Source organism: Capra hircus, chromosome 3 (assembly GCF_001704415.2).
Source record: "Capra hircus breed San Clemente chromosome 3, ASM170441v1, whole genome shotgun sequence".
Classification (NCBI taxonomy): Eukaryota; Metazoa; Chordata; class Mammalia; order Artiodactyla; family Bovidae; genus Capra; species Capra hircus.
Genome location: NC_030810.1, coordinates 34,447,696 through 34,465,920, shown reverse-complemented (window position 1 = coordinate 34,465,920; position 18,225 = coordinate 34,447,696). Strand labels below are relative to the sequence as shown.

General features: G+C 40.3%; 1 protein-coding gene across 4 annotated transcripts in view; it reads right to left on the bottom strand.

The window, feature by feature from the left end:
* FGGY (FGGY carbohydrate kinase domain containing) overlaps positions 1-18,225 on the bottom strand; it is a 502,898-nt gene that overhangs the window by 120,423 nt on the left and 364,250 nt on the right. For all 4 annotated transcript variants that reach the window (XM_013962793.2, XM_018044764.1, XM_013962794.2 and 1 more), the window contains one exon: positions 2,216-2,363. In XM_013962793.2, coding sequence (XP_013818247.2) covers positions 2,216-2,363 — 148 coding nt within the window. The remainder of the gene's footprint in view (positions 1-2,215; positions 2,364-18,225) is intronic.

The following is an 18,225-nucleotide window of genomic DNA, read 5'->3' as shown; positions in this document are numbered from 1 at the left end:
CTGCTAAGAAACATCAAGTGATGTATGAAGTATGTTTATAAAACAGTAAAATTTCTAAAGAAGTAAATACAGGGACTTCCCTCACGGTCCAGTGGTTGAGACTGTGCTACCACTATAGGGGGTGCAGGTTCAATCTCAGGTCAGGAACTAATACCCCACATGCTGCACTGCATGGCCAAGACATTAAATACATCAAGAAACAAACCTGTATTCATATACTGCTTCAATAGAAAGAAAGATTATATTTTTAAAAATATAGCAGGATTTTTTAATACAGTTGGGCATATGTGCCCATGCAAGACATCCCCTTTGGTGAGTACATACCTATTTTGTACTTAATCTAATAAGACAGATGCTCTTCAAAGCACTCATTGGCTTGTTTGGAATCCCACTTTGTGTTTGAGCGAACTTTATTGGAATCCTGATGATGGCAATTCTTAAGTCTCTGGATGTCAGGGTTGGTTTTATGTAACAGACAAAGCCCTTGGGAAGCCATGGCACTTGTCATGCTGGGTGGTGAAGCTGGTACAGCAGGTGTCTCAAGGTAAGGACCCCAAGGGAAGGACTCTGAATCCAAGTCCTGGACTTCAGAGCCACGATCATTTTATGATACAACCCTGCTTTTCTGGGGGGATCATTTTATGAACCAGTCATCCTTCTTAACTTCTTTAACATTTTTTAAGAGTTTTAATTTTTATTCGTTTGTTTCCAGCTTTTCATTCATTCTATTTCTTTTTTCTTTTTCTTTTTGGTTATGTCATGTGACATGTGGCATTTTAGTTCCCCAACCAGGGATTGAACCTGGGTCCCTTGCAGTGGAAGCATGGAGTCTTAACCACTGAACTGCTAGGGAAGACCCTTCTTTAACATTTTAAGTGTCTCCTATATTTTGCTTTAGATATTTGTGTCTAAGACATGGATTTTTGTACTTATACAGAATGTGTCCTTCCCTTAAGTTCTGTTTGTACCCAGAAAGTCAGTCATTTGAAAGTATGACTTTCTAGCTGTAGCCTAGGGCACATGGACCTCTCTGGACATTCCTCTTCTGTTTCCATGGGCCAAATAGGAGGCCAAGTTCATTATTGTTTTGCACGGGCATGCTTCACGGACTCCAGACAGACATTGCTTTTGCTATGTCCAATTTTCTTTTCTATCATGACTCTCTTTTATACACAGAAGTTGATTGTGTCAAATAGGTAATGAAAGTAAAGACTGGGTCTTTCTGTTGGCTACACAAAAATATTTATAATAATCCTAATAGAATTAACCACAAAACCAAAGCTTGCTAAGTCCTGAAGTTCCTCAAGCCAGCAGGCCTGCTCCGCTGTCACGTGGTGCATGAAGCTTGGACTGCTTAGGGCTTCCATTCTAAAGCCCTACCTTAATGCACCTCACACTGCTTCTCAGTGGGACATCTGGATTCTGAATTCATCTTTTCCTGTTTGTGGTCTCTCCTGGCCTCTTGGACCTGAAGTTTATCTCTTTCTCCCTAGTTTTCACATGCTTCATCCATCCTCAAACACGATTCTTAGTGCTAAGCTACTCTTAGCCACCCAATCTTGCTTGGCCATTGAGATATTATCCCTTAGCTTAGGTAGTTATGAGCACTTCCACCAAGGTCATGCTGGCACCTCCAGCTCCAAATCTCTGAACCTAAAGTGAGTCTAAAGATCACTACAGCTGAATTTACCCACTAACATAAGTTATTAATTTTATTTTACTTTTACCAATGTTTATCTGAAATTCTAATAATGTTAGCCTACACTCTAAACATCCCTGACTCACAGCCTATGCAGATGTGTGGCTGTGGCAAGCTAGACCATGGGTGGTAATATTTACCACTTATTTACCCAGCAGCCTGGAGATAGAGATGGAAAACATCACTCCACAAACTCATGTAAATAGAAAAATTGTATAGGCAGGGGCTCACGACTTCTATTCGCTCCATGGGACAAAGAGGCAGCAGTAGCTATAAGCAAGAAATCCTGCTTTTAACACTCTCAAAGTTGGCTCAGAAACAATGAGAACTTTCAGCAGATCGTCCTGTGTAGTTGCAAGAACCTTCTCAACAGCAGTACATCTGCAAGAAGCCAGTGGGCTGTTGGCCGGCTTTGTTTATATTTCCTCTTTTTCCTTTCTCCTCAACTTTGCTTCTTCCAACTCTGGAGCCCTTTGGCCCACCTTCACCTTCGTGCAAGAACTGACTGTTACTTACCATGCCCTTTAGTGTCAGATCTGCTAAGGGAGACCGGTTGCCATGGAAATCTGGCCAAACATGTAAATCAACAGTGAGGAAACCCAGGGGCTGAGCCTTCTTAATCAGATCCAGGTGACTGTTCAAATATGCATATACACTCTGGCGTCTGGAAGAGAAGAGGATGTTGTTTTTAAAAGGGGGGGTAGGGTCAGGGAGCAAACTGCTCTGCAGAAAGAAACTGTTTGTACTCTCACATCAGATCCAGAACGTAAGTGGGGTCCCAAAAGCTTCAGCAAAGAAACCACCCCCAACTTACAGAAATCAGCAAACCTCACTCTCGGATCACATTGTGCTCTCACCAAGGACAAGAAGCCCATCCTAGTGGAAGGTGGAAAGGTCTGGACTTGGAAGACCAGATCCAAAAATGGCTTTTTTCCATAGTAGGTATGTAACCATGAAAAAGTTATTCAAACTTTTTGAACCACTCTTTTTGCATCTGTAAAAAAAGCCTTTATCATTCCTGCCCAACTGACCTCATAGGATTATTGTGAAGATCAAAGGAGACTATGTAGGTGAAGAGACACGATTTTGCAAACTGTATAGTGCTATACATATGTAAAGGATTTTTAAAAATCAGTATTACTAATTGTAATAATAATTTGACATATGGAGACAAATGTAAGTTCCCAGACTCAGGATGTGAGTTTGCTGAAAGCAGTGATAGGATGGGCTGGATGCAGCTGGGATCAACAGCTGGGAGACTTGATTTCCAGCCCAAACCTACCTAAAGACAATGCATTAGTTCTTGTTCTTTTTAAGCCTTAGTTTCTTCATATGTAGAATGAAAGAGACGACCTTTCTCATTGTCTGTCTATTTACTTGAGAGAGAGACCGAGAGGTTGGGCCTGGGAGGATGGGCTTAGGGCAGGCAGAACCAAGATCTGTATCCAAGACCATGCTGGATAGAGATCCTGGTTCTATATGTTCTCACTGGGTGACATAAGCCAGTGACTTCACCTCTCTGAACCTCAGTTTCCCATACATATAATGAGTAGGAAATTTCACCTTACTGGGTGAAATCTCATTGCATGACACAAAGATTAATGTTGGTTAGCCTTCCTCTCTTTAAAGGTGCTTGCTTCTCTTGAAATGACAATTCTAGAAAAAACTGGACTAGTATCCCATGCCACCACCCACTGTTGCCCTTGGAACCATAGCTTTAAAGTATAAAAACACAACTTGGATAATGGCAAGTAAAAAAAGTATAAGAGATCAATGACCAAGGGATGCTGATACATAAGATACCTAACATATTTATTATTTACATTTAAAATGCTTTACGAGTACAGCTCAGCAATTCCGAGTTCTAGTTTTGTGAAACTGAATGCCTTTCTGGATCCTATGAAATTCCTGAAAATTTTTTACACTACATATAAAGAAACAAACAAGTGGTGTTTTTCAAACTCTTACAATATATAAATTTTATGTAGAACTCCAAGATACAAAATATAGAAAAACAAAACTAATCTATGTAAGTACTTGCATGTGTCTGTGAGAATGTATGTGTGCGTGTGTGTTTGTGAGATGTGTGCTGGGTGGAGGTGCAGGCAGTCCTCCTTAGGCACTCTCTTAGGTCCTTGATCTGACATCTCATTCCCGTTTGGAAAAATCTTTCAACGTGTATCAGAAAATGAAGATCTTGTTGGGAAAAGGCTTACTAACCACAACAACATTAACTGCTGCTCCTTCTTCCTCTGGCCTTCAACCACAACCCAGGGAGCCACGTACCGGTAACACCGCTTATAGAGGGAATGTGTAAGGAGTGAAGACATGTGACCAAGTTCAAACTTAAACCCTCTCTGTGATTCTGAAGCCAGGTGCTTTCTGCATCTCTGGCCAGGAATGATTTGTCAAAGCCCCAAGTTTAAGCTCTGTTTTAGAATGATTCTATGATACTGTTGGGCTTCCCTGGTGGCTCAGGGGTAAAGAACCTTCCTGCAATGTAGGAGTTGCAGCAGACTCGGTCTTGACCCCTAGGTTGGGAAGATCCCCTGGAAAAGGGCATGGCAATCCACTCCATTATTCTTGTTTGGAGAATCCCATGGACAGAGGAGCCTGGCGGGCTACAATCTACAGGTTTGCAAGAGTCTGTATAGTCAGACATGACTAAAGTGACTGAGCATAGTGCACGCACGATAGTGTCAGGCAAGGTCCTCTGAGGTCTTCATAGATGACCAGGCCAGAACCACACATCTGGGGAGAATCCGACTGTACCCTGCTTTTACATTTCCCAGCTTCTTTGCTCCTGGTCCAACAGAATCACCCGGTCAACAATGGCCATAAGAACATCCTTTCCACCTAGAAGTCAAGAGTCTGCATTAATTCTAGCTTCAGAAAAACATCACTGCACTTAAAGTAAAGGGATAAAAAAAAAAAAAAAAGCACATGTCTATAAGTCTTTTGTCTCTCAAGGAATCTCAGAGCAGGGAATTTGGTTTCAGACATCTGGGTCAATAAGAATCTATTGGCCTAATTACTATTGATTCGTCATTGTCTCATTTACTGTGGGTCTTTGCAAACAGTGAGATTCATTTAGCTTCTACATATATGGTCACTCATGCACTAATGAGATCCCTGGGGGATGGGGCCTATGCTTACCCCTTTGACTCCTAACCTCCCTGCAGCTGTATGTTTATTCTTTGAATGCAGCCATTCCCCTGCACATTTTTTCAATTATCCCTTACCATGTGTGCTATCTGAGTATATCATTCAAAATGAAATGCACTTGGAAAACATTAAAATAACAAATGCACATCATTATTCACATAATTTTAACCTTGCCTGGTGCCTTTTTTGGTTCTGACTTTGTTTCAGTTTGTATGTTTTATCAATTCTTTCCCAAATGGCGGTCTGCCCTCTTTCAGCTTGGGAATCATATATTAACTGTTCTTACTGGATCTGTCTCCCTCTTTCTCATGAATATTCCAGGCTCATATATCCTCTCTTACAGAGAGAAATCCTTGCTCTCCTACTCTTGGTGCGTATGAAGAAAATACAGTTTCAACAATCACAAAGCAACTTCACTGTGTGCCAGGTGGCTGACCAGACACACTAAACCTCTCCAAGCCCGGTTTACTTTTTTGCCATCAGGGCCAATACTTTTACCTTATAGGCTGCTCTGAAGAACAGATATGGAGTCCTGAGTACTACAAAATGATAGATGATCGATAAATAGTTCCTCTTGCTTCTATCACAGGACATTCATTTCTAGTTTTTTTAAAATATAAAAGTCAGGGAAGATTTTTTTTTTTTTTCAGACTTTCTGGTTCACAATCTTCAATGCAGACAGGACCCCTGGAATCTCTCCTTTCCTTCTCCATAAATCATTTAATTCTTTGGATTCACAGGCTACCCTAAAGTATGGTTACCACCCTTTCATATCCCAAATCAGAACACATGGTGTAACTGAAGAATTTGTGCCCTTTTTAGGAGAAAGAGAAAGTCTTGGAAAAGAAGCTTCCACACTCTTTCTGGTTCCTACTTCTTGACCCACTGCCAAAGGTATTCTGCTTGCACTTCCCCTTTGCCTTACCCCTTTGCACCCCCTTTGCTACTGAGACCGGTCCCACCATAAAGATCAGTCCCCTCTTTGCCGCTATCTCCAATGGACCATGATTTACCTTTATTTCACTTGAACTGTCTTGTGCATTTTGTACTGCATGACCATTCCTTACTCATTTGTTTTTTTTTTTTTTACGACAAATGGTTCAATATTTGTATATATTGTGAAGTGATCACCACAGTAAGTTAACATCCATCACCATACATAGTTACAGAATTTATTTTTCTTGTGATGAGAACTTTTTTTTTAAATTTTATTTATTTATTTATTTATTTTTATAGTTTTTTATTTTTTAAATTTTAAAATCTTTAATTCTTACATGCGTTCCCAAACATGAACCCCCCCTCCCACCTCCCTCCCCATAACATCTCCCTGGGTCATCCCCATGCACCAGCCCCAAGCATGCTGTATCCTGCGTCAGACATAGACTGGTGATTCAATTCTTACATGATAGTATACATGTTAGAATGCCATTCTCCCAAATCATCCCACCCTCTCCCTCTCCCTCTGAGTCCAAAAGTCCACTATACACATCTGTGTCTTTTTTCCTGTCTTGCATACAGGGTCATCATTGCCATCTTCCTAAATTCCATATATATGTGTTAGTATACTGTATTGGTGTTTTTCTTTCTGGCTTACTTCACTCTGTATAATCGGCTCCAGTTTCGTCCATCTCATCAGAACTGATTCAAATGAATTCTTTTTAATGGCTGAGTAATACTCCATTGTGTATATGTACCACAGCTTTCTATCCATTCATCTGCTGATGGACATCTAGGTTGTTTCCATGTCCTGGCTATTATAAACAGTGCTGCGATGAACATTGGGGTACATGTGTCTCTTTCAATTCTGGTTTACTTGGTGTGTATGCCCAGAAGTGGGATTGCTGGGTCATAAGGTAGTTCTATTTGCAATTTTTTAAGGAATCTCCACACTGTTCTCCAAAGTGGCTGTACTAGTTTGCATTCCCACCAACAGTGTAGGAGGGTTCGCTTTTCTCCACACCCTCTCCAGCATTTATTGCTTGCAGATTTTTGTATCGCAGCCATTCTGACTGGTGTGAAGTGGTACCTCATTGTGGTTTTGATTTGCATTTCTCTAATAATGAGTGATGTTGAACATCTTTTCATGTGTTTGTTAGCCATCCGTCTGTCTTCTTTGGAGAAATGTCTATTTAGTTCTTTGGCCCATTTTTTGATTGGGTCGTTTATTTCTCTGGAATTGAGCTGCATAAGTTGCTTGTATATTTTTGAGATTAGTTGTTTGTCAGTTGCTTCATTTGCTATTATTTTCTCCCATTCCGAAGGCTGTCTTTTCACCTTGCTTATATTTTCCTTGGTTGTGCAGAAGCTTTTAATTTTAATTAGATCCCATTTGTTTATTTTTGCTTTTATTTCCAGAATTCTGGGAGGTGGATCATAGAGGATCCTGCTATGAGGCCACCATTACCCTAATACCAAAACCTGACAAAGATGTCACAAAAAAAGAAAACTACAGGCCAATTTCACTGATGAACATAGATGCAAAAATCCTCAACAAAATTCTAGCAATCAGAATCCAACAACACATTAAAAAGATCATACACCATGACCAAGTGGGCTTTATCCCAGGGATGCAAGGATTCTTCAATATCCACAAATCAATCAGTGTAATTCACCACATTAACAAATTGAAAAATAAAAACCATATGATTATCTCAATAGATGCAGAGAAGGCCTTTGACAAAATTCAACATCCATTTATGATAAAAACTCTCCAGAAAGCAGGAATAGAAGGAACATACCTCAACATAATAAAAGCTATATATGACAAACCCACAGCAAACATTATCCTCAATGGTGAAAAATTGAAAGCATTTCCCCTAAAGTCAGGAACAAGACAAGGGTGTCCACTTTCACTGCTACTATTCAACATAGTTCTGGAAGTTTTGGCCACAGCAATCAGAGCAGAAAAAGAAATAAAAGGAATCCAAATTGGAAAAGAAGAAGTAAAACTCTCATTGTTTGCAGATGACATGATCCTCTACATGGAAAACCCTAAAGACTCCACCAGAAAATTACTAGAGCTAATCAATAAATATAGTAAAGTTGCAGGATATAAAATCAACACACAGAAATCCCTTGCATTCCTATACACGAATAATGAGAAAGTAGAAAAAGAAATTAAGGAAAAAATTCCATTCACCATTGCAACGGAAAGAATAAAATACTTAGGAATATATCTACCTAAAGAAACTAAAGACCTATATATAGAAAACTATAAAACACTGATGAAAGAAATCAAAGAGGACACTAATAGATGGAGAAATATACCATGTTCATGGATCAGAAGAATCAATATAGTGAAAATGAGTATACTACCCAAAGCAATTTACAAATTCAATGCAATCCCTGTCAAGCTACCAGCCACATTTTTCACAGAACTAGAACAAATAATTTCAAGATTTGTATGGAAATACAAAAAACCTCAAATAGCCAAAGCAATCTTGAGAAAGAAGAATGGAACTGGAGGAATCAACTTGCCTGACTTCAGGCTCTACTACAAAGCCACAGTCATGAAGACAGTATGGTACTGGCACAAAGACAGACATATAGATCAGTGGAACAAAATAGAAAGCCCAGAGATAAATCCACACACATATGGACACCTTATCTTTGACAAAGGAGGCAAGAATATACAATGGAGTAAAGACAATCTCTTGAACAAGTGGTGCTGGGAAAACTGGTCAACCACTTGTAAAAGAATGAAACTAGATCACTTTCTAACACCGCACACAAAAATAAACTCAAAATGGATTAAAGATCTAAATGTAAGATCAGAAACTATAAAACTCCTAGAGGAGAACATAGGCAAAACACTCTCAGACATAAATCACAGCAGGATCCTCTACTCATTTGTTTTTATCCCCTTGTTTCCAGGCCACAATTCTGTTTTGGTTTCCTATCTCCTCTCCAGCTGGTTCTCTTCCTCTGTCTCTAAGTATATGAAGACTCTCAGAGTGCAGTCCACAGTCCTCTTCTTATTTTTTCTCTACCCTTGGATGATTCCATCTTCCTTTCATGGCTCCAGTTAACTATCTAGTGCTGAAGACTTCCAAATATATGCCCTTATCTCCAGCTTCTTTCTCTGTGATGAGTTCCATGTCAAATATTCAAGCACCCATCAAATGCTTTCCCCTGGAAGCCCAAAGGGACCTCAACTAAAGATACCTATTAGGACACACATGGTCTTTTCTGACATACTCAATCTTCCTTCTATGCTCCTTGGTTTGACCAAAGCCAAGCTCACTTAACTTCCCTGGTGGCTCAGTGGTAAAGAATCTGCCCGCAACATAGCAGACATGAGTTCGATCCCTAGGCAAGGAAGATCCCCTGAAGAAGGAAATGGCAACCAACTCCAGTATTCTTGCCTGGGAAATCCCATGGACAGAGGAGCCTGGTGGCTACAGTCCATGGGGTCACAAAAGAGCTGGACAAGACTTAGCAACTAAACAACAACAAGCTCACTTCAGTGGTTGCTCAATCATTTTAGGGGCAGAATCAGAGTGGGTATCATATTTGACTTCTCCTTCTCCCTCAGTTTCCAAATTTAAGTTTTCACCAGAATCTGTCAATTTATTATTTTAAATATTCCTCTAACCAGCATACTTTTCTCTTGTGCAACTGCCACTCTTTATGCATGCCTCCTTAAATGCCCATATTAGAGCTTTGGCCTCAACTTATCTCCCCTGTTGAAATTTTGCCTTCTCCAAACTGGGTTTTCTGCACTCCTTCCTGGGTGGTTCATTGAAAATGCAACTCTGATTATGACTCCATACCTACCTAAAACTTTTAGTGGCTCCTTCCCATTGCCCTCAAGATAAAGCACGAGCTTCCTTGTTTGACACAGATGTTCTTCCTTATTTAGTCCTTGTCACACTGTTCTGTACTACAGACATGTTTTCCATTCCTCTTCCCTCCTCACCCCTGCACACATCATGCTCCAGTGACACGAAACTACTTTGGATTTTTCAAAGTATGCAGATCTTAACCTCTGAATGTTTGCCTGTTCTCCTTCTCTCCTAGAATTCTCTTCCTTGCCTCCTTTACCTGCCTATGGTAATCATTGTTCAAGACTCTTTTTATTTTTAATTGAAGTATCGTTGGTTTACAGTGCTGTGTTAGTTCTTGGTATACAGCAAAGTGATTCAGTTTATTCATAAATAACTTGGGCTTCCCTGGTGGCTCAGCAGGTAAAGAATTCACCTGCAATGCAGGAGATGCAGGTTTGATTCTAGGGTTGGGAAGATCCCTTGGAGGAGGGCATGGCAACCCACTCCAGTATTCTTGCCTAGGAAATCCCACAGACAGAGGAGCCTGGCAGGCTACGGTCCATAGGGTCACACAGAGACAGACATGACTGAAGTGACTGAGCACACATATACACACACACACACATAGACAAACATACATACACATATATGCATATATACACACACATATATATGGGTATTATATATATATATTCTTTTTCAGATTATTTTTCTCTATAGTTTATTATAAGGTATAGAATATAGTTCCTTCTGCTATACAGTAGAACCTTATTGTTTATCTATTTTATATATAGTAGTTTGTATCTGGTATCCCAAACTCCTTATATATCCCTCCTTACCCCCTTTCCCATTTGGTAACCTTTGGTGTTTTTCCCTTCCGTTCTTCACATGGTTATCTCATTTTTATCCTTCTTGTCTTAACTGTGTTCCCATCAGCTAGGGCTTCCCTGACCACCTCATCTAAATGGGGTTCCCCTGATGTTCTATCACTGTACTCTGTTTGTTTTTTTCATATCAGGCTTGGTCACCATATATTTATTCATGGGTTTGTTTACTTATTAACTGCCTGTGGGCTCCTGTGGACTTTAAGCTTCATGAAGGCAGACCATCACCAGTATACATTCAGAATTTAGCAGAGAACTTGGCACACAGTACCACTCCAGAGTATATATCAAATGAATGGTCCTTCTGCCACTATATAACTGTCTCAATGTTATCTGTATCCATCTCTGGAATCTGAACTCCTGGGGAACAGTCACATCTTACTCATCCCATCAGGTGTTCAACACGGTTACTGAAGTGTAGAGTGAATAAATATTGATCCCACATGGAACATTAGAGGTTATTTTTTAAGCTCTCCATCTCATTGTAGCACAGGGCTGCCAAAGAGTAGATTTCTGTAGTCACATGGATACAGCCTTCCAGGAGTATGGATGTATCCCACAGAAGGGGGCACAGAAAAGGAATAATCATCTTGTGACATCCACCCCCCTGCTTCCACTCATGTGCCAGGCGCTATGTTGGGCTGCAGTGAATCTGCTGAGAGGCAGAAAATAAAGAATTGATTTCCTAAGTCAGCATAGCCCTCAGTCTTCTTAGCACCCTAAAGAGCAGTTTCTTATACTTGCCTGAAGAACAGAAACCAAAGAAAGGCATTGTAATATCCAGCTTATGTCTATTTAAAAAAAACATTTCTCATCCAAGAGACATCAAGAATTTACTGATTATCCTGGCACATCCTAGGGGATAAAAGGTGTTAATATCATCACCCTGGCTCTATGATTGCCAGAGCTCAGGGGAGCCTAAGTAAATACTTGTTGATAGACTGATGGTCCCAGTTGTTGGAATGAGGGACCAAGATTGAAGAATCCATACAGGCCAAGGAAACACAAGAATGGACAGTGAGGACAATGTTTACAAGTGGAGTCCCTGTAGTATTCATTTCCTCCTCTAGAATTAAATGAGATTTCATATATATATAATCTATATATATATTATATATATATATATAATTATCACTAAGCACAGTGTTAGGCACATTGCAAATTCTTAAAAAATGTTCTTGGCCTTTCTTTCTCCAGGGGGAATTTATACAGATTTTAATGGAAAGATTTAGACACACCCTGAGATTTGGCATATGGGGGACCAGTACATTTTAAAAGTGATCCTCAGTGGGATTATGGAAGTCACAGAAACAAAAGCAGTTTGAAGAAGAAATCAGATTTTAAAAAATTGATTATCCTCAAAGGAATAACAAAAAACTCCAGGGGAGGTGGGATAAAAGAAACACAGATTGAGCAAGAGGATGAGAATTAGCAGGAACCTTGCACCTCTGAAAGACTGGAAGTGAACAAAATCACACCACTGCCTGCAGTGAGAGCTGCAAAAGCAGCTCAGAATGGGGCTGGGCTTCTCTGTCTCCAGTCCTCCTCCTCTAGGAGATTATCAGCCTGCTGAGGTCAGGATCCCTGTATTCCACTGACCCCTCTTCCCACCAATGGTTTATTCTCTATAGGGCACCCAAAGTCATCCTTTTAAACAAAAGTCTTTAATAAAGTCCGGTGGTCTCATAGCTTTCTACAATGACCCACATGGTTTGGCCCTTGGCTAAATTTCAGCTCTCGTCTGTCCCCCATTCTCTTCCACTTTGGTCCAGCCATAGTGACCTTCACAATGTCTACCAGTTTGCCAAGCTGGCTTCTGCCTCCAGGCCATGGGACTTGTTCCTTTCATCCAAAGGGATCTTCTTTGCATAATCATGGTTTGTTCCCTCTCTTTATTCAGAGTCCTCTTTGAGTACAACCTAATGAAGGATGGCTCCCCCACCTGAAATAGCTCCCACCCATCACCTCAACACCTCTCACTCTATGTCTCCTTACTCATCTCTAGTTTTCTTTAGAATGCTGATCAATTCCTGGAGTCTGTGTTCTCTTTCTCTCTTTGCAGATATGCATATACATATGTGTGTATGTATGTGCATGCCCATAATTTCCATGAAAACAGGGACTTATTTATTTCTTTGTTCACTGTTATAAGTGTTCATAAGACACTTAGCAGACAGTCAGAGGACCCAAATTTTAACCTTGGCTCTGCTGCCAACCTTGAATCCAGTAGTTGTGGATTATTATCTTCCCACCAAATCCTGCCATCACCATAACCTCATTCTGAAACACTGGTAAAGAGTCTTTAAGAGAAGTAAGAAAATAATAGGCAGTCTAGAGGAAAAGAGCTGAAGTTATAATCAATGGAACGTGATCTCTGGCAAAGCAGTAAAATATCTGGATATTTGACCCCACATAGAAAGAGACTCTGGTTGTCATTTACATGCATCGGTACATCTAGTTACTGTTTACTCACTTCATAAGCTCATAAAACAGTCCTCTTCAGGATGAACTCTAGGGGTACAGTACGTGGAGAGCATAAAATACTAAGTCTGTTTATCAACATTTGTCTCTATGGTTTCAAATAGCATTTGCTGATGCTAAGCTCTGAGATAGGGGTGACCTGCATTGCTGTTTTCAGAGAGCCCCAAGTCGCACCAAAAGAGGCATACAGCTTTTCATTCCAAGGGATTTGTTGTCCCTTCCAAATAACCAACTTCACATAATAACAACTATTCTTATTTGGTTCTAAGATCAGAAGTACATGAGTGCTATAGTCCTGATACAGTCTATTTATACATCTGATAAATAGAGACACATTTTCTTTTGCAAGATAACATAAGGAAACTAGAAGGGAAGAAAACCAACACGGAATGCCTACTAAATATATGAGCTGCAGATAAAATACAGAATTAAAAGAAGCCAAGGATGTAGATGGGGTTATGGAAAAAGACCACAAAGACAGAATAGCTCCAAGAATGTAGCATTGATGAACTCTGATGTCAGTGATCAAGAAGCGGACCATGAACTTGAAAAGGAGATTAAGAAAAAGTCAGACATACAGAAACAAAACTGGGTAAAGATGATGTTCTAGACAAACAAGGGAAGAGAGTATTGGAAAGAGAGGAGTGATCACCGGTGCCGCATGCAGCTGGGAGCTCAAGGAAAGGGACTGGAAGGCATCCTGTGTTTGCTGAAAACTGGAATATTAAATGTTTCAGGGGCTGATAATGACAGAATTCAAACTCGAGTGGGCAAGGGAGGAGTGAGGAAACTGACCAGGAGTACACGCAATGCTTTGGGGCAACATAGCTCTAAAGGAAAAATACAGAGAGGCAGTTGGAAAGGGGGTTGAAGTCAGCTGGCACGTGAAGAGATGTGGGCTTTAAACCTAGCCTGACTTTACCAGTGAATTCCATAAATTAATGCTTCTGGACCACCCTATGCTGTGGTTTCTCTGAGTTTGCATGCTAAGCCATAAATTCTTTCTATTTTCAGTCAAAACTACTTACATGAGGTTCAGCTATGGAAAAAGTTCTGGAAATTTTGAGTATTTCATGGCAAAGTCTAAACTATCCCTTAGGTTTGTATTGAGCTTTAAGGTCTTTAGAGACTGGCGTTTCCATGGTCTACTTTCATCCTCATAATACTTGGAAAACTAGTTAAGCAGGGTGATATTATTGTAATTTTATGGGTGAGGAAACTGAGTCATCAAGAGATTTATGGCAGAATCGGTACAAGAAGCCAAGACCTCTGATTCCCAGTCCAGTGGTCTTACTACTCCCTGAGAAGGCAGGCAGGTGATGGATGACGGACATCTGCTGCTTAACCCTAGAACAATCCCCTCCAAAAACATCCTCCTCTTTTATGATCATTTGTAATAGCAGTAGAAGTTATGGTAGTGGTGGTTGCCATTGTCATTGTGTAGTTTATGAAGGCTTTCCAAATACTCAAATTCTTAGAGCTACCCACAGCTGGCTCTCTCCTGTCTACTATCCCATGTCAGTTAAGGAAACTAAGGTTCACACAACAATGCATGTGAGAGCTGGGATTTGAATCCAGATCTTGGAACTCTGTATCTGCGCTCTTTTTTGTGGGTTAAAGGTTTATAAATGCTAGATCTACTGAGAATCTGATAAAAGCTATGGCTTTCTTTCCATAAATATACACATAAATATGTAATCAACAAAACTCTGCACACAATTAGCGGTTCACTGATGATCTGAGGTTAGGCATCCCTCCTCTAGGTTATGTGGTCTCGATTATACAGTGGAAGTGAGAAATAGATTTAAGGGACTAGATCTGATAGATAGAGTGCCTGATGAACTATGGAATGAGGTTCGTGACATTGTACAGGAGACAGGGATCAAGACCATCCCCAAGGAAAAGAAATGCAAAAAAGCAAAATGGCTGTCTGGGGAGGCCTTACAAATAGCTGTGGAAAGAAGAGAAGCGAAAAGCAAAGGAGAAAAGGAAAGATATAAGCGTCTGAATGCAGAGTTCCAGAGAATAACAAGAAGAGATAAGAAAGCCTTCTTCGCTATCAATGCAAAGAAATAGAGGAAAACAACAGAATGGGAAAGACTAGAGATCTCTTCAAGAAAATTAGAGATATCAAGGGAACATTTCATGCAAATATGGGCTCAATAAAGGACAGAAATGGTATGGACCTAACAGAAGCAGACGATATTAAGAAGAGATGGCAAGAATACACAGAAGAACTGTACAAAAAGGATCATCATGACCCGGATAATCACGATGGTGTGATCACTCACCTAGAGCCAGACATCTTGGAATGTGAAGTCAAGTGGGCCTTAGAAAGCATCACTATGAACAAAGCTAGTGGAGGTGATGGAATTCCAGTAGAGCTATTTCAAATCCTGAAAGATGATGCTGTGAAAGTGCTGCACTCAATATGCCAGCAAATTTGGAAAACTCAGCAGTGGCCACAGGACTGGAAAAGGTCAGTTTTCATTCCAATCCCAAAGAAAGGCAATGCCAAAGAATGCTCAAACTACCACACAATTGCACTCATTTCACACGCTAGTAAAGTAATGCTCAAAATTCTCCAAGCTAGGCTTCAGCAATACGTGAACCGTGAACTTCCTGATGTTCAAGCTGGTTTTAGAAAAGGCAGAGGAACCAGAGATCAAATTGCCAACATCCGCTGGATCATGGAAAAAGCAAGAGAGTTCCAGAAAAACATCTGTTTCTGCTTTATTGACTATGCCAAAGCCTTTGACTGTGTGGATCACAATAAACTGTGGAAAATTCTGAAAGAGATGGGAATACCAGACCACCTAACCTGCCTCTTCAGAAATCTGTATGCAGGTCAGGAAGCAACAGTTAGAACTGGACATGGAACAACAGACTGGTTCCAATTAGGAAAAGGAGTATGTCAAGGCTGTACATTGTCACCCTGCTTATTTGACTTATATGCAGAGTACATCATGAGAAACGCTGGGCTGGAGGAAGCACAAGCTGGAATCAAGATTGCCGGGAGAAACATCAATAACTTCAGATATGCAGATGACACCACCCTTATGGCAGAAAGTGAAGAGGAACTAAAAAGCCTCTTGATGAAAGTAAAAGAGGAGAGTGAAAAAGTTGGCTTAAAGCTCAACATTCAGAAAAGGAAGTTCATGGCATCTGGTCCCATCACTTCATGGGAAATAGATGGAGAAACAGTGGAAACAGTGTCAGACTTTATTTTTGGGGGCTCCAAAATCACTGCAGATGGTGACTATAGCCATGAAATTAAAAGACGCTTACTCCTTGGAAGAAAAGTTATGACCAACCTAGATAGCATATTCAAAAGCAGAGACATTACTTTGCTGACTAAGGTCCGTTTAGTCAAGGCTATGATTTTTCCAGTGGTCATGTATGGATGTGAGAGTTGGACTGTGAAGAAGGCAGAGCACCGAAGAATTGATGCTTTTAAACCGTGGTGTTGGAGAAGACTCTTGAGAGTCCCTTGGACTGCAAGGAGATCCAACCAGTCCATTCTGAAGATCAGCCCTGGGATTTCTTTGGAAGGAATGATGCTAAAGCTGAAACTCCAATATTTTGGCCACCTTATGCGAAGAGCTGACTCATTGGAAAAGACTCTGATGCTGGGAGGGATTGGGGGCAGGAGAAGAAGGGGACCACCAAGGATGAGATGGCTGGATGGCATCACGGACTCGATGGACCCGAGTCTGAGTGAACTCTGGGAGTTGGTGTTGGACAGGGAAGCCTGGTCTGCTGCGATTCATGGGGTCGCAAAGAGTCGGACATGAGAGCGACTGCACTGAACTGAAGCCAACTAAAATGCTAAGTATTGGTTAAGTGGTGTGATCCCTGTAGTACAATGGTAATGACCTTGTACTAGAGACTCCTAGAAGGGAAAAACACACGAAGCCTTTCTGAGACTCTTGGTCGGGGTCAAACCCCCTCTATACCCTGATAACACAGAGCTTATATCCTAGTCAGTATGCACTTCCTTCTGCTCTGTGCAGGTGTGCCTTGCCATGACTGCATGTCCCGTGGTGGAAAGGAAATGTCTCACACAAGTGACTGCAACACCTTTTATCACTATCTCTGTCATTTACTGAATACCTATTACAGCTCAGCAGTGCCACTGTATCCCAGACACTATTCAAATTCATTTAATTTTCTCAGCAACCTGATGAGGTGCTTACTATTATTTTCCTGTAGAGTGAAGCATGAAGGCACAATGAGGTTAAATAAGTTGTGAAGGTAACAAGCTTCTAAGGGCTGAAGCTGAGACAGGCAATTTGGCTCCAGAATCTACGATAATAACCTTCACCTTAGACTTTCTCCCTTCAGCCAGATACTAGCTACACTGATGGGACTTCTCTGATAATATTATAAAATACCTTCTTTTGTTAAAAAGCCCAACAACTAGCATCAATATCGTGAAATTAATTTGATAATTATTCTTCAAGCTTTTTTTCAAAATAATTTTAGATTTACAGAAAAATTGCAAAAACAGTATGCAGACTTCCCTTATACTCACCATCTAAGAAATTAACACAAATACTATAGTATTACTAATCTCTATACTTATTTGAATGTTGACAGTTTTCCCCTACTAATGGCCTTTTTCTGGCTAAGATCAAAACCAACCCACGATCATATATTGTTTCCAGATGCGGTAGCATCTCAGTCTCTTCAGTTCTCTAGTAATTCCTTAAATTTCATAATCTTTGAGGCATGTTTGCTAATAATTTTGTAGAATGTCCTTCAATTTGGGTTTGCATACTGTTTCCTCATGTTTACACTGAAGTGATGCATTTTCAGTTAAATATTATAAAAATGATGTTGTATTCTTCTCAGTGCATCATAAAATGAGGTCCATGATGCTGATGTCTTATTGCCAGTACTGTTAGTCTTGATCACTTGGATAAGGTATTGCCTGCCAAATTTCTCCACTGTGAAGTTAAGATTTCTTCACTATTTTTCTTTTATTTTAATAAGTATCTTACAGTGAAATACTATGGGACTATGTAAATACCATTTTTAAAAATTTTTTATTTATTTTTTTAATGAAGGCTTTACAGACTTTTGTTGTTTTCTGTCAAACCTCAACATGAATCAGCCATAGGCATACATATATCTCCTTCCTTCTGAACCTCCCTCCCATCTCTTTCCCCATTCCACCCCTCTAGGCTGTTACAGAGCCCCTGTTTGAATACCCTGCTTTGTATCAGAC